This window comes from Photinus pyralis, unplaced genomic scaffold (assembly GCF_008802855.1).
Source record: "Photinus pyralis isolate 1611_PpyrPB1 unplaced genomic scaffold, Ppyr1.3 Ppyr1.4_LG2, whole genome shotgun sequence".
Taxonomy (NCBI): Eukaryota; Metazoa; Arthropoda; class Insecta; order Coleoptera; family Lampyridae; genus Photinus; species Photinus pyralis.
In genome coordinates, this window is record NW_022170403.1 from 17,347,057 (window position 1) to 17,370,952 (window position 23,896).

The 23,896-nt window shown below is 35.3% G+C and overlaps 1 protein-coding gene across 1 annotated transcript in view; it reads left to right on the top strand.

The window, feature by feature from the left end:
• The window catches only part of LOC116164881 (spermatogenesis-associated protein 13-like), a 96,831-nt gene extending 78,162 nt beyond the window's left edge, over positions 1–18,669 (top strand). Inside the window, exons 8-13 of the mRNA XM_031479127.1 lie at positions 15,348–15,639; positions 15,828–16,879; positions 16,933–17,061; positions 17,120–17,204; positions 17,250–17,489; positions 18,161–18,669. Coding sequence (XP_031334987.1) covers positions 15,348–15,639; positions 15,828–16,879; positions 16,933–17,061; positions 17,120–17,204; positions 17,250–17,489; positions 18,161–18,312 — 1,950 coding nt within the window. The 3' untranslated portion in view covers positions 18,313–18,669. The remainder of the gene's footprint in view (positions 1–15,347; positions 15,640–15,827; positions 16,880–16,932; positions 17,062–17,119; positions 17,205–17,249; positions 17,490–18,160) is intronic.
• The last annotated feature ends 5,227 nt before the right edge of the window (positions 18,670–23,896 follow it).

The window sequence follows — 23,896 nt, forward strand, 5'->3', positions numbered from 1 at the left end:
CTAATTAAGCCTTTAACGACGTACTAAAATTGTAATCTAAAAATATAGAAAACCGGTACCGAAGTCGTAAAAGAAAGTAAAGAAAACAAGCAATGTTTTTGTACCACCTACCTATATGTATAGGGACCGAAGTGTTACAAAAATTAATTAGTAAAGTTTTTTCGTAAGAGAACAGAGCACTTTCGTAATTTGGAAACTTAGCGTATAAGGAGCAAACAAAAAAGATTCGTAAAAGGAAGGGAAGTTTGTGAGAGAGGTCCATCGTGATTTGGTAGATTAGTTGGCCGGTAAATCGAGTTGAGGGGAAATAAACAATCTTTGGGAAAATCGGAAAGGCGCAAGATTAGTAAGAACGGAAACATCTTCCTAAGGAACACTTAGTTACAGTTATAAGGAGTTTATCTTACATTGGGTTATTGCCTTATGTTTCGGATTTCTGTGTATATCAGTGCAATTTTGAAACAGAAAGATCAGTATTTTTTATGCATATTCCACTTTAAAGTGCTACATAGACATCTGCACTAATGCGGAATCCTTACAACACAATATGTGTCTAACATATTTAGTTTACAAGCCAGGTAAGTGTGGAAATTATTGTAAACATTTTCACATGTTGTCTTCGAATATGTATTTTATGATTTCACTTCCTCAACAGTCCAACTGTAACATGTATCATAATAAATTTATCATAGAGTTTTTGTTTAGAATATAATAACACTATGCATGTATATAGTGTACAAATGCATCTCAAAATGTATCGATTCTTATTGAAATTAACACTCGTAAAACGCATTCCTTCTGAATAGGTGTCCAAATAAGTGAAGGTATACGTTGGAACCATAGAACAATGCGACACCAACACACCCCCTAGTCCTATCTGTCTGACGTATTTTATTAAAAATGTTCTTAGAGTGTCTATCATACCCATATTCATATAAGTGTCGTATAGGACGTTATCGCCATGTTGAACAAACGAGGGAGGTTTGAATTTTATTATTTTATTTGGACATTTATTGGTCAACATTTTTGCACTTTCACTTTAAAAAAATAAAAAAATTGTGCTATTGATGCCTGTCTGTCTGTCTGTCTGTGTCACAACGGCTCCGGAACTACAGCACTTACACACTTGGTATTGGTGTCATTCGATCAGAAATTATTTCATGTTTGTATTCCCGTTAAGGCATGAATTAATGTCCATAAGGGACAAAAAACAAATTTGAAAGTGCACTCTGCCTCTGGCTCACAAGCGGCTTAACGACTTTACAACACGTTCACGAGTGGAGTGTTGAGATGTTGGTTTATAAATAATAAGCATTAATAGAGTGTGCATGTGCATTTCCATGTTGACGATCACTGTACCTTTCAATGGTTATAATTTGTATATACCTACGCTTTACACAGGTGCATTGGAAATTTGCATTTCCCGTGAATCTGTACAGAAAACTCTAGGTTTCTTTCTTTGCCAAGGGTTTTTTTTAGCTGCGAATCTATACTTTCTAGAAGAACGATAATTTCGTAACGTTAAATTCCGAATCGACCAAGGTAATCTTGGGTTTATACAATCATTAGCATTGCTTGACTATCATCAGATCATTAAGAAATAGGCAATAGAAACAAAGGTTTATTGTATGTTGCTAACCAACGGAACCATACCCTTGTATCTATCAGCGACGGACCTATGGGGGGGGCAAGGGGGGGCAGGCTGCCCCTCCAATACTTAACTAGTTGGTAATTTTGACAAGAGTTGGTAATTTTCATTACCAGTTGGCGAATTCCGCGAAAGTAGGTAAATCGTAAATGTGATAAGTCGACTATTGAAGGAATAAGAAATTTCGGCAAAATCTATAAAAAAGGACTCTTTAATAGGAAAGTCACTTCCTTCTTCTTCTACACAAGGTTGGTATTTTGGTAATGCTTTTAATTAGTATTAGAGACCGTATACTGATATCTTACATTTTCTACATGATTTATTAGACTTGGAAATACCACTTAATACTTAATAGATACTACCCGTTTGAGTTGGAAATTTTTACAGTTGAGTTGGCAAAATGTCATGTCTGCCCCCCCGATTTTTTTGTCTAGGTCCGTCCCTGGCATCTATTGGCTATTTCTGAATGATCTAATTATTGTCGACTAATGATAATGATTGTATAAACCCACCATTACTTACATCTATTGTATACTAGAGTACCTATGCTACGAACCTGTCCAAGATTACTATTTTTTTAAGTTTTCAGAAACTATACATAGTTTTGTTATTTCAATGTTATTGTATCGCCCAAAATTATTAACAAAAATGACATCTTTGTGCCGGTATGGCGGCTATGCGGGCCCGTCGCTGCGGTATGGCAGGTTGATTTTCGTGAATGACTGATTGAGGACTTGATGCTCATAAAAAAATGAGCTTGTAGCAAATCACCAAAAAAAAATACAAACAATCGACACTTTCAAATGAGTATGGCGGGCTATAAGGCCCACCGGAAAAGTATGGCATTTCGTTTCCGTCATTTGTTTTGTCACCGACTACCAGAAAATCCAAAGAATTTTGTGTAGCAAATTGTTCAAAATCATTCAATTTTCCTACATGTTTAAACAATCGTCACGCAATAACGGCCCCACTCCCAGAGAGTTAGCACCATTTTCGTTTCAAGGAGTACTTAATTAAACCTTTGAATGGTCGCCATACTTGTAGCAAATCACACCACAAAAAGTGTCATCATCTCCCGGTCTATAAGCAGTATAGTATCATTTTTACACTACTAACACAGTAACACATCACACATGATGTAGTAGAGCGCATTTTACATACCTATTTTTCCAAAGTTTGAGGTTGTCAATCTTATTGATCTTTCTTGTTTCCACACAATATTGGAACTTTTCTCACGACTACGGAATTCCATATCGCTTATTTCCGCATTTGTCTTTTGTTTTTGAACGAATAAGGCTTTTTGGGATTGATATATATATATATCTCTGGATCCATGTCGTTGTTTTCGGGGTTTGTTATTTCAGTAGGCAATGGACCATAATCTTTCGTCAAGTTGTAAAGGTTTTGTTTGTTTTTTGACTTTCTGGAATAAAGTCACCGCTTCGGATTTTAACATTTTTTTTCGAATCTTTTTATGTTTCGTAACCACACTAGGGCTATGACAAGTTAACGCTTTATCAATAAATATTATGAAATTCACTCACATCACAACGCTTCTCACATCTGGTTTCATACGCCCTTTTTTGCGAAATCTCCTACCTACCTACTAAAAATTTACATACTACGGCGATTTACTGCTTTGCGTATAGTTATTTGTTACGTTTAACATTAAACTAATCTATATAAGTATACCTACAGGTAGGGTTGCCATCCGTCCGGGTTTCCCCCGATTTGTCCTAGTTTAGGGGGCGCCCGGGGAGCGTCCGGGCCGGGTTTCATTGGTAGTCCGGGTTTTAGGCTACTGAAACATCTAGTTTCTGTCAAAATTTAAGGCAACAAGATAAACTTTTAAGCGCCAGTCAGCTTTGGTTACAATATTTTAAAACAGCGAATCCTCATTTATACTTGGAGTTATTGAAAATTGCCTAGTGATTTTTTTTCATTCCTGCTTATAATGCCAACGTTGAAAGAATATTTTCACTAGTGGCATAACAGAGGACCAAAAATAGTTATTTGTGTACCAAGGCCGTAAAAGTGATCTTTTTTGGCCGAAGCTGCTGTTTGTGGCCGAGGCGGTAGCCGAGGCCGCAATTCAGATGAGGCCTAACAAACCACTTTTGGCCAAGGTGCACACAACATTTTTTAGGCGATCATAAAAAAAGAATTCAAAAATTTGCTCATAAACATATTTTTTCTGAAAATCATAGTTATCTTAGACAATTAAAAACAAAGCATTTCCTGTCATATGTAATAAATTATAATTAGCATCTTTGCGTGTGTTTTGTGCGTATCAAAATGGGTGATAGCGACAGTTCAGATACCCCAAATGAAATTTTGGAAGCTGCAAGCGTTGCGCTTGCGACCCTAAGTCATATATGATATAAAAGCAGGCGTTTGAGAGTAAAAGTACAATCGCAACTTCTTCGGTTGCACAAGATTTTAATAATGTCAAATGCAATAGGTCCTTCGTAACTGTGGCTTCCAAGACCTTATAGTTAACGTACAATACACGATACACTTACACACGGTATGCTCATTATTTTTCTCAAACGCGTTTTCTACTGCGCATTACGTCACCTGCGAACGTGTGGCGCCAAAATTCAAATGTTTACGCACGGAAAAATCCAGTACAGATGTCGCGCGTGACAGTTTGCACCTTTTCAGTTGTATTTACGAGTTTTATAGCGTTAATTTGTTGATAGCTAAGCATTAATTTGTTGATAGCTAAGTAATCATTAGTGAAAATTCCAAAATGCCAGGTTGTGTGTGGAAATAAAATAGGTACTTTCGATTTCCGAAAATTGAAGACTTTTCTCTAAAATGGATTGTTGCAAGTCGTCGTAAGGACAAAATTACCTTGAAAAATGGTGTTACATTATATTATTAAGTGGTGTGTTTAAGTCTTTCCATTGCTGTTTAATCCTATATCCTGTATTTGTTATGAACATTTTGAAGCCAGCCGTTTTGAAGCACCGCTAAGGGAACGACTTCTTAGACCTACTTTTAAAAACAGCGGATGTTTGAAACCTGATGCTTTACCTACTTTAAAACTACGGCGTAATAATGAAAATCAAAATAAAAGGGACACGGAGGAGAGATTAGATCTTTTGATAACGCATTAATTATATAATTTTTACTGAAACAGCCGCATTTCATGTTTAGGATCAATTTTGGTTAGAGTTTATTTCACACGATCACGAAATCCCAGAAATAACTTACGCGAGGATCTCTACACAAATCAGTATGATTTGTCAACTAACCTTGTGATTTGTCGATCTAAGCATCGTAATTTTGCTCTATATTCTGTGGTTTTGTTCGCACGTGACGTCACGCTAGATGCGCAAGAGCATACCGTTGTAAGTGTATCGTGGTACAATTATTAGAAACCTGATTACCTACTTTGATGGTAGGTATAGGTAGCTACTTGTGTTCTCGGTTAATTGCTGGTGATTCTTCGTATAATAATGTAAGCAATAACATCTTCCTCATGTTTTGGTTCTACACTTCAAAAAGGTCTCTGCAAGTAGCAAAGATTGAAACGTCAAACTATAATTTTAAATGTGAACATTGTGATTACGCAAAATAGTGTGAAACATTCCTACAAGTCTGAAAGTGAAAAAAACGCACGTGGATGGACCCAATCCTTGATGAGGACAGACCAGATAGACGCTTTCTATCAAACAGATTACTGGTTCTCACACATCAGTTTCAAATAAGTATAGTTTGACAGATGTGTACAATAAAATAAAGTTTGACAGAAGCGTACAATAAAGTGAAACTTTATGGCCGCAAAAGCGACCACAAAATCAACATTTTTGTGATGATAGCCTAAAAAAGGAATTTATTGAATATTGAAACAGTCTATACTTCATTCATTATAAGAAGGTAGTAGATGGCGCTGGGTTTGAAGATAAGCACACACAGGAAAAATATAAAACGGCACCAAATTATTGTAAAGTAGAAATATCTTGCACTGCAAACAGAAATCAATCTTTGACATTAACAGTTAATGACACTTCAATAGTTTAGATGCCAACAGAAACTACCAGCTTGCAAAATTCGCCACTCGTTTTATGTTTCAGCGTAATACTGACTTGTGTTTTAACCAATCACACTGAAGGTCAAATCTTCTCTATGTTTTTTACCGCTACCTTCTTAAAATGAATACAGTATAGTCAGTGATAAAAATAAATTAAACAAATATAGCAAACGAGCTCCTGGGTGTGGCTATAGCATGTGCAATACCAAATTTTAAACCAGATGCCAGTTTTGCTCTTATTTAAAGTGTATATGTATGAAATTTCATTTAATTGCTTCCATAAATAAGAAAGGTTGCAATTCGGTCTGTAAATGGTCGAGATACGCAAAGGGCACTGTGAATACTGATCGATTAGGCACAACTTTTGGAATTGTGTTTTATATTGCTAATGCTATGCGCATATTGAATTTCAAGCAATTCGGTTCATAACTAACGAAGATGTCAAAAGGGCCTACTTTATTTTTTGGTCTACATTGCCAATTCACGAACTCTGATCTACAAATTTGATAAAGAATCCACCTGCAAAATTTAATCGTAATCGGTCCATTCCTTTATGAGTTATGGTGCTAACGGACGGACAGACGGACAGACACCGCAAAATTATAAACTCGCTAGGAGCTCCTTAATAAAGTACAATTTCAAAGACAATTTCTTTAGACAATATTTTGTATCAAATTCAGTTGATATGTCCGGGTTTATGATACCTAAATCCGGGATTTTCACGCTTCCTGTCCTAGTTGGCAGAGTTTTGAGATGGCAACCCTACCTACAGGGCATAATATCCTGAAATACATAGACCGCATTTCTTGATTGTATTAACCAAATTGTATTGTTTGTTGTGTCTCGAAGGACCACTCCAATTAAGGAGAATAATATCAAATTTGTTGAATTAAATGAACTGTATTGAAATTTTTAATGGTACGTTGTGACATTTCTATTTGTATTTAAAATAACAAACTCTAATAATGAATACTAGATTAAAATTAGTGCAAAATTGCACATACGCCGAACCCCTTGAAAGATCTGCTTTCAAAGCAATATAAAAACAATATGTTATGGTAAGTAATACAAATTCTTCCAATGGAAGCTTTATAAAAACAATAAGTTGTTAAGTATCTTCTACTGGTAACACACAAATTTTCGCTAACGTACGTTTGAATACACTGCCACTTGGTACCTTTACCGATACTACCCGCACCACCTTATCTGCTCCTGGATGAAGCTGTACTATACGTGCCATTGGCCATCGAAGTGGTGAAGTATTTTCTTCCATTAGAATAACGAGAGCTCCTATTTTAATTGGACTCTGCTGGTCGTGTTTCCATTTACGTCGTTGTTGCTTTTGTGTCAAATATTCATGCGACCATCTACTCCAATAATGCTGGAATAGCTGCTGTAACCGTTGGTATCGTGACAATCGTGTAATCTTGATTTCTTTAAGATCTGCTTGTGAAATCGCAGCTAATGTTTCACCGATTATGAAGTGAGCCGGTGTGAGTGGTAAATAATCGTCAGGGTCATCGGAAAGAGGAGTCAATGGACGTGAATTAAGACATGCCTCGATTTGTGTTAAAACTGTTATCATCTCCTCATACGTTACATTTGCATTTCCTAATATTCGAACTAAATGAAATTTAGTCAAACGAACTGCAGACTCCCATAGACCTCCCATATGAGGCGATCTAGGAGGAATAAAATGCCAAGTAATTTTTTCGTGTGATAAAAAAATTGAAACCTTCTCATTATGATCCGAATTTTGAGTTGATTCGTAGAGTTCACGAAAATGATTATGAGCACCTACAAAATTGGATCCATTGTCCGAGAACACATCACTTGGCTTGCCTCTCCGCGATATAAAACGCTTTAGTGCATTTATAAAACTATCAGTGGAAAGATCGTTTACTAGTTCAATATGAACTGCGCGAGTTGCGAAACATACAAAAATACATATGTATGTTTTTACCAATTTGAATTTGCGTAAAATTCCATCTTTCACAAAAATTGGTCCGGCATAATCTATGCCACACTTGGAAAATGTTCTACTGGGTATTACTCTAGCAGTTGGTAAATTCCCCATTAGAAAACTTGTGGGTTTTGGATTTGCCCTGAAACATCGTACGCAGGACCTGATTACACCCTTCACTGCATTTTTTCCATGAATGGGCCAATATTTTAAACGAATTATTGATAATAAATTTTGTGTCCCAGCATGTAAATGTTTCAGATGTTCGTGTTTAATGATGAGTTTTGTAAAATTATGTTTACCGCATAAAATTATGGGAAACTGGTTTTCGTAGTTCAGTAGAGAATTTGTCAATCTCCCTCCTACTCTAATAACACCATGTTCATCTAAAAATGGATGTAAAGAAATTAATTTACTATTATTATTTAATGGCTGTGATTTCTGGAGAAGTCTGATTTCCTGTGAAAACTGTTCGTGTTGAGCAATCTTAATTAAAGCTGTAAGTGATATTTCGAGTTCTGAAACTGATAAAGTATTTGTCAATGTCTTGTTTTTTCCCAAAGTAATGTTTTTGAATTTGAAGCAATATGCTACTACCCGTTGCAATTTACTTAACTTTGAATATCTAGTAAAGAGATTAAATTGATCATCCCGAACATTTAATAGAGTTAGTTTGATGTCTGGTAATGATGAGATAGGTTGTTCAATAAAAATATCTGATTCAGATTCCCCGCTGAATATAAAAGAAGGTCCCTGCCACCAAATCTCCAACTGTGAGAGTTGTGCTGGATTGATACCACGTGAAATAATATCGGCCGAGTTATGCTCCGATTTTACATGTCTCCAATTATCCTTATCTGTTAATTCGTTAATTTTTATTACCCTGTGTGCTACTAACAAATGGTTTAAGTTGGCTAGGATCTATTTTTATCCATGAGAGTACTATGGTTGAATCGCAATAATAAACTATTTTTGAAATTTTAATTCCCAGAGATGAGATTACATTATTTGCAAGTTTTGCTAATAAAACTGCAGCTAATAATTCTAGTCTTGGTAATGTAACTTTTTTTATAGGTGCAACCCTGGATTTAGCACATAAAAGATGTGAGTAATAATTACCGTATTTGTCTATTGATACTAAATACAAGCACGCACCGTATGCCTTTTCAGAAGCATCGCTAAAACCGTGAATTTCAACGCGTGTTGCCTCTTCACATACTACATGTCTGCGTATTTTTATATCGTGTAATGATTTTAGTTGTTCTACAAATGTGATCCAAGAAAAACGTAGTTCTTCTGGCAATGGTTCATCCCAACCGAGTTTTAATGTCCATAATGTTTGTATTAATATTTTTTGTTTTATAATGGCTGGAACAATAAGTCCCATCGGATCAAATATTTGACTAATTATTGAAAGTACGTGTCGTTTGTTAATTAGTGTAGGAATAGATTTTATGTTTACCGAATAATGCAGTGTATCTGAAATCGAATTCCAGACCACACCCAAGGTTTTTAACTCCTTGCCTTCGCAAAATTGAACCAATTTTTCATCATTATTTCCATTTCCTAAAATATCATAAAGAATGCGTTGATTATATTTGATGACCATTTCCTTAATTGAAAACCTGCAGTACTAAAAATGACTGTAAGCTCTTTATATAATTGCAAAGCTTCTTCGATGGTATCTACACTAACTAACAAATCGTCAATGTAAAATGAATTTTTAATTATTTGAGCTGTTTTTGGATAACTTTCTTCATTATCAATTGCCAATTGCAGTAAACAACGTGTACTAAGGTATGGCGCACATTTTGTTCCGAAAGTTAATGTGTTAAGAGTGTATGTCATGATAGGCTGTTGTCGTTCATATCGCCATAAAATTTGCTGATACTTTCGATCATGTGGATGCACTAAAATCTGCCTAAACATCATTTTACAATCGGCGTTTAACACAATTTTTCTGAGTCTTAACCTAATGATAATATGGAATAAATCGGACTGATCGGTCCCATGAGCAACCGGTCGTTGAGTGAAATATTATTGCTAGTTTTTACTGAAGCATCAAATACTACCCTACATTTAGTCGTAGTACTGGATTCTTTTATTACTGCATGATGCGGTAAAAAATGCGATATTTCTTCGATACTTTTTGAGTTATTTGTGTTAGGAGACATATGACCTAATTGTTCATATTCCAGCATAAATTTGTGGTACTCATTTTTGAGATTTTTATTCCTTTCTAATCGCGATTCGGTTGCGTGAAATCGTTTTAAGGCTATTGACATTGAATTACCAAGTTCATCTATCTTATCTGAAAATGGCAATCTTACAATAAATCTACCTTCTGCATTACGTGTTGTCGTTTCTTTAAAATATGTTTCACAATACTGCGCTTCTGATGTTAGTATTTGTTTTTGTGGCAATTCCTCCACTTCCCAAAACTTTAACAAATTTTTATTAAGTGTTTCGTTTGAAATTTCTGTGTTAAGATTACAAATTGATCTACGTACTATCGCGTGGTTGAGATTAACCGTCCCTGACAAAATCCACCCGAGTTGTGTCTTTTGCAATGTAGGTTTATCCTTACCTAACTTTATTTGATCGTGACATAATAAATCATAGAACAAATTAGCACCTAATAAAATATCTACACTTTTGGAGATGTTAAATTCTGGATCTGCTAAATTCAGATTGCGTGGAAGTACAACATTTCTAGAATCAAAACTTACTAGAGGCAAGTTTTTAGTTATGTTTGGTACGACTAAAAATGATACTCTAGCTTGAAATGAATAAAATTTTGATTTGATATTTGTGGTTGCTTTTTGCGTAATATTAGTAGATGCTTGATTAATACCTTTGAGATGTAAACTGAATTCTTCGAGATTTAATTGCAATTTATTGCATAGTTTTTGCGTGATTAAATGACTTTGACTTCCAGAGTCTAATAAAGCGCGACATTTGTGTGACCGTCCAAAACGGTCGTCTATGAAGACTTCTGCTGTTGATAGTAAAACTTCGGTTTGGCAAATGCCTGTAAATGAATGATATGTACGAGTAATATTTTGTGATTCGCTTGGTTGTTGCTGTGATGTTTCACTATTTATAACCTGCATAACTGATGATTGTGCTTGATGGATGTTTGCAGCTGTATCGTTGCGAGCATTGTGAGATGTGTTGAACTTATGGGCATTAAAATTGTCATCATGTAATAACGTATTGTGAGATTTGTTGCATTTTCTACATTTACTAGAGTGACAAGAGTTTTTGAGATGTCCTGAGCGTAGGCAATTGCTACATAATTTCATTTTTCTGATCTGTGAGAATTTTTCCTCTGTGGGCAAATTTAGAAATGCATAACAATTGTAAATATAATGATTATTTTTGCAATATGGGCATAAAATGGTATTCGTTATAGCAAATGAATGTTCCCTATCCTTAAAAGGCTTTGAAAATTGGGGTAATTGTTTGTTTGGGATTGATTTTGTGTTGTGAATATTTGTTTGTGAATGATTATACAAAGTTTCGAGGGTAAAACATCTTTTTGTTAAAAATTCTATGAATTCCTGCAATGTGGGAAGAGAATTTGTTGGTAACGAATTTTCCCATTCTTTCTTCATTGCTTGATCGATTTTGGTTGAAATAAAATAAATGATTAATTGATCCCATTCCTTCGTGTTAACATTTAGTTTTTCTAATGAGCTCATGTGTTGGAAAACACTGTCTAGTAACTTGCGTAATAAAATATAAGAATCCTTTGTGACTGTGGGCAATTCGAATAATGATTTTATGTGACTGTTGACAATAACACGTTTGTTTTCGTATCGTTTCTTGAGCATATCCCAAGCTACGTCATAGTTATCTGAAGTAATTTCTAATGATTGTACTAGACGATGTGCATCACCCTTTAAACAACTTTTTAAATAGAACATTTTCTGTATTTTATTTAAATTTTTGTTTTCGTGAATCAATGATGAAAATGTGTTTTCAAAGTTTACAAATGTATCATACGAACCATGGAATTCTGGCAAACTCAAGCGAGGCAATTTGAGATTTGTGACTGAATCCACTTGACAGTTTTCGTGTACACCTGTTTGAAGAAATTGATTACTACCCTCTGGTGAGGAAGTCGTGCCTATTTTAACATTACTTATTAAATCGTTTCGCAAGCGACATGTTTTCGAAAAACGAATTTTCAATCTGATCGCGATCAGCTGATTCGTTTTGATCAAGCAATTCTAACTGATTTTGAATGATATTATATTCCTGAAAATCGGATTGAATTTTATTCAATCGTAACTGTAACTGCGTGATATCTTTCCTGTTCTCTGGTTTATTGAGAAAGGTAACAAATCGTGTTAATGATGCCTTTATAATAGCCCGTGAATGTCGTAATGATGTTATTTCTTTTCCTGGCTCCATCATGAATATATTCAAATGAAATTGTTCTGCGTAAATAATAAATCTATCTAAAAAAAATCAAATGTTACGTATTTGGAATGAATTAAAATGTGCAAAAAGAATATGATAATATGAGAACATAAACATACAATAAATCGAGATATGTCTCGTTTACCGGAATCCAATTGAAGCAGATCACAACTGGAAACTCACTGTCGATTCTTAGATTGTTAATGTCACCTTCTATCCACGGCATGCAAATTGATTTTCCATGCGTTACTGCTGCAATATTTCTTACGAATTCCAAACTGTATCCACTTGCGAATGATGATAGGTACTGATTGATGATCTTGCTGGTGTCGCACTATATCCGGCTCGAATATGGCCAAAATTATGTATTGTTTGTTGTGTCTCGAAGGACCACTCCAATTAAGGAGAATAATATCAAATTTGTTGAATTAAATGAACTGTATTGAAATTTTTAATGGTACGTTGTGACATTTCTATTTGTATTCAAAATAACAAACTCTAATAATGAATACTAGATTAAAATTAGTGCAAAATTGCACACAAATTGCTCTCGTTTTGTTTGGCTGCACAGCTGCACTCATAGGCGCAACTAGACTTCAACTTTTGGGGGGCTACAGGCTACAGCCCGGTGTACATTATAAAGTCCATTCCAAAAAACCATCCAATTTTTATCTCTTTTCCTTAGCATTCCCCTTCTACTAAGTTGAAAATTTTCTGAATTCTGAGCATCACATTCACTTTATTAGAGACATTACCAAATGTAAATTAATCAAATTATTTTATTATTATTATTTTGCGGTGCATGTCCGTCTGTCTGTCCGTTTGTGCGTCCGTTAGCACGATATCTCGTAAACGAATGGATCGATTACTATTTGTGATGTCATTTTTGTAAATATGAGGTGATTAAAACATTTATTTCGCTAACAGTGTAGCTCAACTTGGAATGTTCCGTTCAGATCTAAGCTTGAAAGCCCTCGTATCAGTCGTATCATGTACCTACAGAAAAGAGCACCCGTCCTATCGTATCTGATCACATTCTGATACATCACCATAAACATAAAGACAATTCTCATAAGAGTTCGTACACGTTAATTTAATTTTTTCTATACGTACGCTTATTCCAGGTGTATAAGTTTATCTTACTTAGAACTTTGTGAGACTCGCCAACAATCCCGCGTTTTATTTTGCGAGATCCTTCTTAACCATACGCCCTCTAGCGGAAAACCTAGAAACTTGAAAACAGCGATTTCTCTTGGCCCCTTTCGTTATCAAAATCTTTTTGTCCATGATGATTTCAGATTCCTTAATATTGAAGGATATTGTTTGCGAATTGCTATGGTATGCCAATACGCGATTTTTCAGTTTCGGTAGAAGTAATCAAAATTAACATTGGCTTTAGAAACAACCCAAAAAACCATCAATTTTAAGCAATAAAAAATTTATGAGGATAATTTTTTGAGGGAATATACACTATACTTTAGGTAGAATCAGATTAAATCATCTTTGGGTGCATTATAATACACAGCTTATGTTAATTGGAATTTTTTGAAATCTTTCACAGTGCTCCAGAATTAATTAATATGTAATAGACACATAATTGAATATTAACCCTTTCGAGAAAATTAATATAATTTCTACTCGAACTATTTCAAATAATTGCAAAGCAATTAATTGCTACAATATGCATTAAGGGAATGTATTATAGTCTTGCTAGTTGAACTGAAATGGTAAATTACATAATTGCGTGTGTTTAATATTGAAAGGTAAATTAAAATACAGTGGTAATTAGCGGGACAAGTCATATATAAATCTTATTTGGTACCTAAACTTATTGAATTGAACAAAACAAAATTGACGGATCTGTTGCGCACATTCGTTCTGTTTTGGTATTATTTTCGTGATAGGATTGTTTACTTATACGGAACTAATTATTTTTTTGCCAAAATAATCCATTCCGTTGTTTGTATGTTCTTACCTGCGTATATATCTAGCGTGTAAAGACAATCATTGTTGCTAGGAGTATGAATCATTTTTGCACGATCGGTTATAGTCGGCTACTTACTAATTCATTTTCAAGGCGGTAAGGTGCACTTACCAACCTAGGGCGGTAAGTGTATCATAGCAACGTGCTTAGCAACCAAGTGACAGTTACAGTAACATGCGACAAGTAGGATATGTGTCAAAAATCAAATTATTGTTTATTAATGTGGAAGTTAAATGTACAATTTGCAAGTTACAAAAATTAGTTCGGGAATTAGACAGGCAATTGGAAAACACTGTGTTTACAGATTCTTCACACTCAGCAGTCGATAGAGGATTTGAATTAGTACGGTATGAAATAGCAGGTTCTGTTGATGGCAACGAAGATGATGAAGGGTTCCCTGGAGTTCCACATAAAATCTTCTGAGCGGTTTCAATCTTGTTAGTTAATGACTCACCAAGTACGTGTCATCGGGTGCTTCCGTAAGAAATTTATGGAAATCTGCTTTAGAAAAAACGCTAGATTTTTTTGGCTGATACCCAACGTTCTTTCTTTTCAAAAATGCTATCAGCGTACTGTATTTAGAAATATCAACACACCTTCTTAGAAAAATCATATTTTCAACATGGAATAATCACACCATAAGCCATTTCAATCCTTCACTACGTTGAACAAAATATGCTAACACAATTTTTTCACTTATGTCAGTTTGACATTTACTTTCACACCATTTAAGGAAAGAATCATATGCGGCTTCATAACTACTTTTAAATTTTTCGGGAATGATCGATGCGCAGCCAATACTCCATGCATCTTCTATTTCGAAATCTTCTGAATCATTTAGGTATGTTCACTTAGTCTCAACCAAACCACGTTTCGCGCACGTGTTGTTTTGTTTTCAAAAACAGAAACGTAACTGTAGCAACCCACAAAAAATTACTGAACCCATTGTGATGCTACCACATTGATACATTCGAATTTAGTTTATATCAATTATAAATTGATCGTGCAAAAAATAGCGTAAGCACCACGGTCAGTAGGTGCTTAACCGATTTCGGATAATATTGCAAACCTCGAGCTGCGCTCTCGGTTTGCAATTATTATCCTCAACCAGTAAAGTACCTACACCTACTGACCTTAATACTTAATATACTATTTATTGACGCTGACACGGAACGCCGGCGCTGAAAGTAATGAAAATCGTAGGTAGGCGGACGACGCATGTAAGGGAACTACGAAAGTATTATTAACCCTTGACATTTTTATTTATTTTTGTATTTGTTTACAGGCTGAATTACAAAATCGAGCGCACCGGCATCACTACATCAGAAGAACGCATTCGGACTTGGGTGGACAACGGTTATTTCAGTGGGATTCGCGTTCTTCTTATCGCCGTATGATGTCTTCTCCCGCACCCTTACAGGGGCGACCTCACAGAATGAGTCCTCGGAAAAAACCCCCTGATGCTCCGGGCGGCGTTCAGTTACGTGCAACTCAACGTCGTGGGCAACTTAGAAGATCTCTTAGTCAACCTGTGGATATAGACAAATTGTCGCCATTGATGCGTACAAAAACAGCAGGTAAGTCTTATGTTAATTAAGGCATTCGTTTCCACCCCATCGTAGTATTTTTTCTGAAACTCAATGAGCAATAGGTAATCCCTAGTAACTCATTCTTTTATTTCCCAGTTGTGATGTACTAGTCTTCAACTCTAATACTAACCACTCCACGTACCCACATCGCACTTACTATTTTTGTGTATTGCTAGGTTTAAGGCTGGGTGGAGCCAACATCTTAAGCGAAGATGAGCACGACGGACGAATCGGAACGTCAGAAGATGAAATGATGTCCGATTCTGAATCCTCAATTGCTTCATTGACCGAACGAAAAAAGTCGTTAGAATTGGCTATGGACGAAGACGTGATTATCTTAGCTGAAGCGGTGTTTGATCATGTTGCGATTGAGGCAGAAGAGTTGGCATTCAGAGCTGGAGATGTGATCGAAGTGTTAGAGACTGTTAATAGGGATTGGTGGTGGGGTTCGTCCGGGGGCAAGGAGGGTTGGTTTCCAGCGGCTTTTGTACGTTTACGTGTGAGTCAAGAGGATACTGTAGAAGACTGTTTAGCTGCGATGGCTTCGGGACAATCAATGCCTACTCAATTACGTAGAAGGACTAGTATATCATTGTTATCTAACGACCAAGTTAGAACTAGTGTAGTGCGTGAGTTAGTGCACACCGAACGCGAATTTGTTAAAGTACTCCAAGACATTGCGGAGGGTTACATATCTGAATGTCGTAAGAGAAAGGACATGTTTACCGCGGAGCAAATAGACATTATATTTATCAATTTAGAGGACATATTAGAATTTCAATCTGCATTTTTAAAAGACTTAGAATCGTGTATAGACTGGGACGCACCTTACAAAAGTTGCGTCGGGAACTGTTTCATTAAACGTAAGGGAGGTTTTGAGATGTACTCAGATTATTGCAACAGTCATCCAGTAGCCACAGCTTTATTGCAGGAATTGTATCAATTTAATAATTATTGCAAGTTTTTCGAAGCCTGTAGATTGATGAGGGGTCTCATTGAAATTCCCCTAGATGGTTACTTATTAACCCCAGTGCAGAGGATTTGCAAGTACCCTTTACAATTAGCCGAATTGCTGAAGTATACTAAGGCTGATCATCCAGACTATCACAATATTAAGGAAGCTCTAAAGGCAATGAGAGGTGTTGCAGTATTAATTAATGAACGGAAAAGGAGAATGGAGAGTTTAGAAAAGTTGGCGGCTTGGCAGCAAAGGGTCGAAGGGTGGGAAGTAAGGGACAGTTCTTTATGTTGTGAAATTCTTTTTAAAATGCTATTCTTTAGGGAGAAGACTTGATTGAATTTAGTTCTCAGTTGATTCATCAAGGAGAAGCTGTTAGAATTACTAGTGGAATGTGGACAAGTAATATTACTTTGTTTCTGTTTGATCATCAACTTATTTATTGTAAAAAGGTACCTACTTTCTGTTGGTCCATCACGTTAATTATTAAATGGCAAATTTTTATTGTAGGACATTTTAAAAAGAAATACTTATGTATACAAAGGACGGATAGACATGAACACAAGTGAAGTCATTGATGTTTCAGATGGAAAAGGTATACCGTTTGTTCTAAATAACAAGTAAAAACTTCATTTTATAGATGTTCAAACGGGTGTGAGTGTAAGACATGCGTTGAGGGTTTACAGCTGTGTAAGAGACAAATGGATTTTGTTTTGTCTTCGGTCATCGCTCGAGAAACAAACTTGGCTTCAAGCATTTTCTGATGAACGTCGACTAGTTGCTCAAGATAAATCTGATCGGTTAGACTTCCCACCTGCTGCCAAACAGTTAGCACGAATTGCGGCTCGATCGCAAAGGAGACCTCCGCGCAAACCAAGAGGTAGGTATCGTCAATTGTTGTTATCCACAATCTTCCTTATTTGAAAATTGTGAACCACTGTTTCAATTACTGTTACTAAAGTATCACACCCTCTGATGGATGTCAGATTCCTACATTAACTCTATAGTACAAACTCGCGTAGGCCTTTGAAATTGCTCTGGTTTTTAATTATTATTTGAGAGACATTTAAATCCTGAAACCGTTTGTGAAGTTTTGAGCATATGGACATTGGCATTTTTTGGACCAAACCACAAGAAGGTTTAATTTGCACCATGGAAAATCGATTTTAATTTCGTTGAAATGGATAATACCTATGTGGTTTGCTGAGATTTGTACAAGGATCACAAACCATCAGATATCAAGTAACTGTTGGCGTAATACTCCCTGTCTTGAGGACACGCACAAAGTCAATCCAGTTCATGGTGTATTACAATTCCGCTAGTGGAGTCTTATAGTTTTTCTTAGGAAAATCATTTTTCACGATTTAATAAATCATATAATTAATAAACTTATAAAAAGCCTGAATATTTACGCTGATTAATTTATAGCTATCGTTAAACATGCATTTAATTGAAGTATTTCAATCATTATCAATCCACAAAATTCTTTTGCTCCTGAGTTACCTACCTATCTTTCAGATCTAATCCTGTCCATATTTGAATTCATTTCAGGAAATAAAAGTTACAAGCTAGATTCATCCTACATGGGATCGTCCCTACAACTGAACTCTCAAAACTCGAATTCACTCGGTCGTAAAGTAGGTACATGGTTTACATTTGGTGTCAATCGAAAAACAAGACATCAACATCGTGATGTTTCCTGAGATAAAACAACTTTACTGTAACAATACGTCAGTTACTTACCTGAAGTTGAGCGCACGGTTGTTAGTGATATTATGTGCCAAAAGTGTAAAATATCCGATGACATATTGTTACAGTAGTCAACCAATAAGTATTTAGTTAATTTTTTAATACCGCAATAAAAATGTATGTAGATATTGACTTGCTCGTGATAATAGGCTACTGCCAAATGTGCTGTGCATAACACTTAATCTAAGTATTACGAGGCATAGACGGCCTAACTCTTCCTACATTTTCTCATTGAAAGTCAAATTTCGACTGATCCGAACTATATAGTTAATTATTATTTTATTATGTATATTTCTACACTTTGTATATTTACGCACAAAACGATTAAGCTAATATCTGGAATGTGAACAGGGTATTAAAAAAACTGTTAAGAAAAAGCGAAACGGACAAATCCCTGTAGTAAAATATCCAGTTATGACCCTTTAACTTTAACGGACCAAATTATCACTATTGAATAATGACAAACTGCACAATATTGGCCATTTAGAATTTCTTTAATACAGTTCACCTGTACTCAATATTTTTTAAATTATATCTACCTAATAATAGTAGTACTAGTAATACTCATGTTGTCAATAAAGGCTTAAGTAAAAATAATTGTTATGGTAGAGTATTGCTGTTATTTTTATAGTGTCTTTTTCAGTTAAATCATATTTTTGTAAGCTTTTCCTACACACATTTATAAAATTATTCCCTGATCATTGCACTCGTTCAGTGCATTTGTTGATACTATGTTGATTCCCGATTGAATGTTATTGTTATTGTTTTTTCGATACAACAGTAAAAGTAGTAAGTAATAGTTGATGTATAAATACATTTTACAATATTAACTGTTCTTTTATTTATGTTTCCAATTACTTCACCTAGGTACTGGGTGATGCACGGTAAGTAGGAACATAGGAATTTAAATGCAATATCCTGCTCTCCTGTACATTATTAGGGTTATTTGAAATACAACAGGAGCAATAATTAATCCCCTAATATGTACAACAACTTCAGAATTAAGAAAGAAACGTAACGATTGCTGCAAATACGAACCAGCCATGGTGCAGTAAGTTTAGCGTTATCTGATAGAAATTTTCATATATAATACCATAAGTAGTCGGAAGTATTGTCGAATATTTTTGAGGTGCTGTCACGAATGCTAGTTACGCGCGCTCGTGGTATTAAAAAGCGTAACTAGCATGAGTGGAGCAGCAGCTCAAAAATAATCTACAAATACTGCGACTACGAATGGTATTATGGAGGACTATTCAACGAATCAAAAGAAAAATTAAGCATAATTACCCACGCGAATGTATTTCCATGACAACAATAAACGTCAAAATAAATTATGGAAGTTGCTTTTCATTTTGCTATTGATTCTATTCGAACTTTTGTGCTCCAAGCTAATTCGTTATGAGTGATTAAATTAAAAGATGTGGTGATAAGGCGGTTGTCGAAATTGATTAACAAACTAAGAAGAATGTTCCGGTTAATACGACAAAATTTCGCGTCATTTCACTGGTGGAAGTTTGACAAATGTCATTGAATAATCGCATTGAATTGTCGCTGAAATACCACACGTGAAATTATCACTTATAATTGCACAAGAGGTTTGTATTTTACCGAGTAAATTTGGGTTGTTTAGGTAATGAAAATCTGTTGCCTAGCAATTAGACGAGAAAAACTGTCAACTAATAAAAATGCGACACCGCAGGTGGAGCATTTTTAGGTTGACAGTTTTTCGAGTTCAATTGCTAAAAGGAAACAGATTTGAATTGCAACAACCCAAATTTACTCGGTTTAAATACAAACCTCGAGTGTAATTCGGCAGGACAATTTAACGAACAAGAAATTCACCATATTAATCAATTATTGACAGACGTCAAACTAGTCATATGGGAAAGGATAATGCGATAATTGGTTCGAAAATGAATAAGTGAAAAAACCACTAGTGCATTTGTCGCTGGAAAAGTTGCAGGTAACTTTTGCCGCTGTCAAAGTGACAATTTCACTGCGGCTTATGCGATTTTTTATACATGAGTTGAATTGTCGCTGAAATACCACACGTGAAATTATCGCTGAAATACCACACGTGCAATTATCACTATAATTCGTTCCCATTGGCGCAGCAATTTGAAATCGAGACATTTCACTGGTTGAAATGTGCCAAATNAATTGTCGCTGAAATACCACACGTGAAATTATCAAAGTTATCTCGTTGGTATAATGACATTTTATAGGCGCTTTGTTACAAGAAGTGGCGTTCCGGAACTTTATTTCTTTTAGGAGTTTGATCCAGAAGATAGAAGTGCCTGCTACCTGCTTTAACTTCTAGTGTCGTCTTAGCAGCTGGTAAGGAAACCTGTTACGTTGTATAATTGAACAATCTTGTAATTGTTCCCGTGGAGCACAGATAAAATACCCAAGTGCGTGGAGATATCTAAATTATTTTTGTAGCATCCGACAGCCCTAAATTTGAAGTCCAATTACAGATTTTATGTTTATCGCAGGTCACATAATTAAGGAAATTTTAATTTTTGGATGTAAACAATCGCTGTATCGGCTGGGAAACCGTCGATCCCTTCATGAAATGACCGAATTTTATAAAGGTAAGACCGCTGTTTAGAGGGAATCTTTTAGCCTTTCGGTGTTTAACTGCGTATAGTAAGATCACATTTTAACAATTTTCCCTACATTTTGCCACTTCCGCTAATCATAAGGGGGGTATTGTTTTACATTTCTTGCGATTGATTTCTTATAACTACCGCTAATTAATTCATGCTCTGTTGCTTGCGTTCCCGTTAGGATAATCGCGTCCGTGTGTCGTAATTCTGTTTTAGTTGCTTCCCTGGACCTAACCACTCGCCAAATTCTGGATTAACTCGTTATTTCTTCAACCGACTGCCTGTGGTTACCGATTGTGACAAACCTTCGTGATCGTTCCGAAACCACCGACTTTGGTCAGGAACAGGGTTTTTTTCTTCTGGTGACGCTCGAGTCCGTCCGTTCCGTCGATATCACATCCAGGTCGCCGCCGACTACTAACAGCTACTTTCACATTAATTTTCATTGGTGCGCGAACCCCATACCTAAGTTTATCGCGCAGGTGAATCATAAAGTTTCATCTCCACTTTGTCATATTCTACAACCCATCACGCACTAATTTTTGGGATCATGGTTAGAGTAGAGTCCTCTAGCCAAAAGGATTCCGCCATAATGAACAAGCTTACCCTTTTCACCGCTTTTTCTCTTATACTGCTTATCTTATCTCATTGTTTTTAATTAATTATGTCCATATAGATAGGTAAGTTTCTCTTTAACTACCTAAGTAGGTACGTTAGATTTAATGACCGTCAAATTACAGGATGTCACATTTCAATTCATCAGTTCATATAGCTAATTAATGTGGAATGCACTTGGATTATTGGCTAAATTTTGCTATACGAAAACTATTAATAATATTAAACAAAATTCTAAAATGTCCGATTGTCGCAGCGTCCAAATTAATGTACCTATGCGTTCATTTGTCGTGGATTCACCAGAAGCGTTTGGTATGGATAAAAGGGGTGGTATTTTTGTAATAAGTTTGGCAGAACGAAACATTCTCTTACAGAGCTGGGCAGTATTCGATTTTGTAAATACTTTTTAGTATTCAATTCCTTTAAAGTATTCAAATACTTTATAATTAAATACTTTTATGGAAGCAGTATTTGTATTTGTAACTCAAATACTTTCAGATATATTTAGTATTCGAATACTTCGCAAAGTATTTGGATACTTCGTAAAGTATTCGAATACTTCGCATAGTACTTAACCTTCCTTTTTTACCAAAAATCGACTACTCCAAAATTTTTCGGCAAAACACTTTTTCTTATTAATTTTGGTGCGTAGAATCCAAAACGATTCGTACTTTTTCGATTAGACTTCTCAATAAAAAGTTATTGACAAAAAACAAATTTCGAAAAAAAATTCAAAGGGCTTTAACTTTTGATCTAGTAGCCCGATCTTCAAACTGTTTGAAATTATAGATTCTACAGGCCACATTCTATAAAAAATCTATCTTTTTCTTATTAATTTTGGTGCGTTGAATCCAAAACAATTCGTACTTTTTCGATCAGACTTCTCAATCAAAAGTTATGGACTAGAAACCAATTTCGAAAGAAAATTCAAAGAGCTGTAACTTTTGAACTAGTAGCCCAATCTTGGAACTGTTTGAAATTATGGATTCTACAGGCCACATTCTATTAGGAAATTTTTTTCCCGGGTCCATCTGAGACAATTTTTTTTTCGGGTCTCAAAAAAAGGCAGTGTATAACCTTCCTTTTTTACCAAAAATCGACTGCACCAAAATTTCTCGGGAAAACACTTTTTCTTATTAATTTTGGTGCGTAGAATCCAAAACAATTCGTACTTTTTCGATCAGACTTCTCAATAAAAAGTTATGGACTAGAAACCAATTTCGAAAGAAAATTCAAAGGGCTGTAACTTTTGAACTAGTAGCCCAATCTTGGAACTGTTTGAAATTATAGATTCTACAGGCCACATTCTATTAGGAAATTTTTTCCCGGGTCGATCTGAGAGAATATTTTTCGAGACTCAAAAAAAGGCAGTGTATAACCTTCCTTTTTTACCAAAAATCGACTACACCAAAATTTCTCGGGAAAACACTTTTCCTTATTAATTTTGGTGCGTAGAATCCAAAACAATTCGTACTTTTTCGATCAGACTTCTCAATCAAAAGTTAAGTACCTACTAGAAATCAATTTCGAAAGAAAATTGAAAGGGCTGTAACTTTTGAACTAGTAGCCCAATCTTGGAACTGTTTAAAATTATGGATTCTACAGGCCACATTCTATAAGAAAATTTTTTTTCCGGGTCGATCTGAGACAATTTTTTTTTCGGGCCAAAAAAAAGGCAGTGTATAACCTTCCTTTTTTACCAAAAATCGACTACACCAAAATTTCTCGGGAAAACACTTTTTCTTATTAATTTTGGTGCGTAGAATCCAAAACAATTCGTACTTTTTCGATTAAACTTCTCAATCAAAAGTCAATTTCGAAAGAAAATTGAAAGGGCTGTAACTTTTGAACTAGTAGCCCAATCTTGGAACTGTTTGAAATTATGGATTCTACAGGCCACATTCTATAAGAAAATTTTTTTCCGGGTCGATCTGAGACAATTTTTTTTTCGGGTCTCAAAAAAAGGCAGTGTATAACCTTCCTTTTTTACCAAAAATCGACTACACCAAAATTTCTCGGGAAAACACTTTTTCTTATTAATTTTGGTGCGTAGAATCCAAAACAATTCGTACTTTTTCGATCAGACTTCTCAATCAAAAGTTATAGACTAGAAACCAATTTCGAAAGAAAATTCAAAGGGCTGTAACTTTTGAACTAGTAGCCCAATCTTGGAACTGTTTGAAATTATGGATTCTACAGGCCACATTCTATAAGAAAATTTTTTTCCCGGGTCGATCTGAGACAATTTTTTTTTCGGGGCTCAAAAAAAGGCAGTGTATAACCTTTCCTTTTTTACCAAAAATCGACTACACCA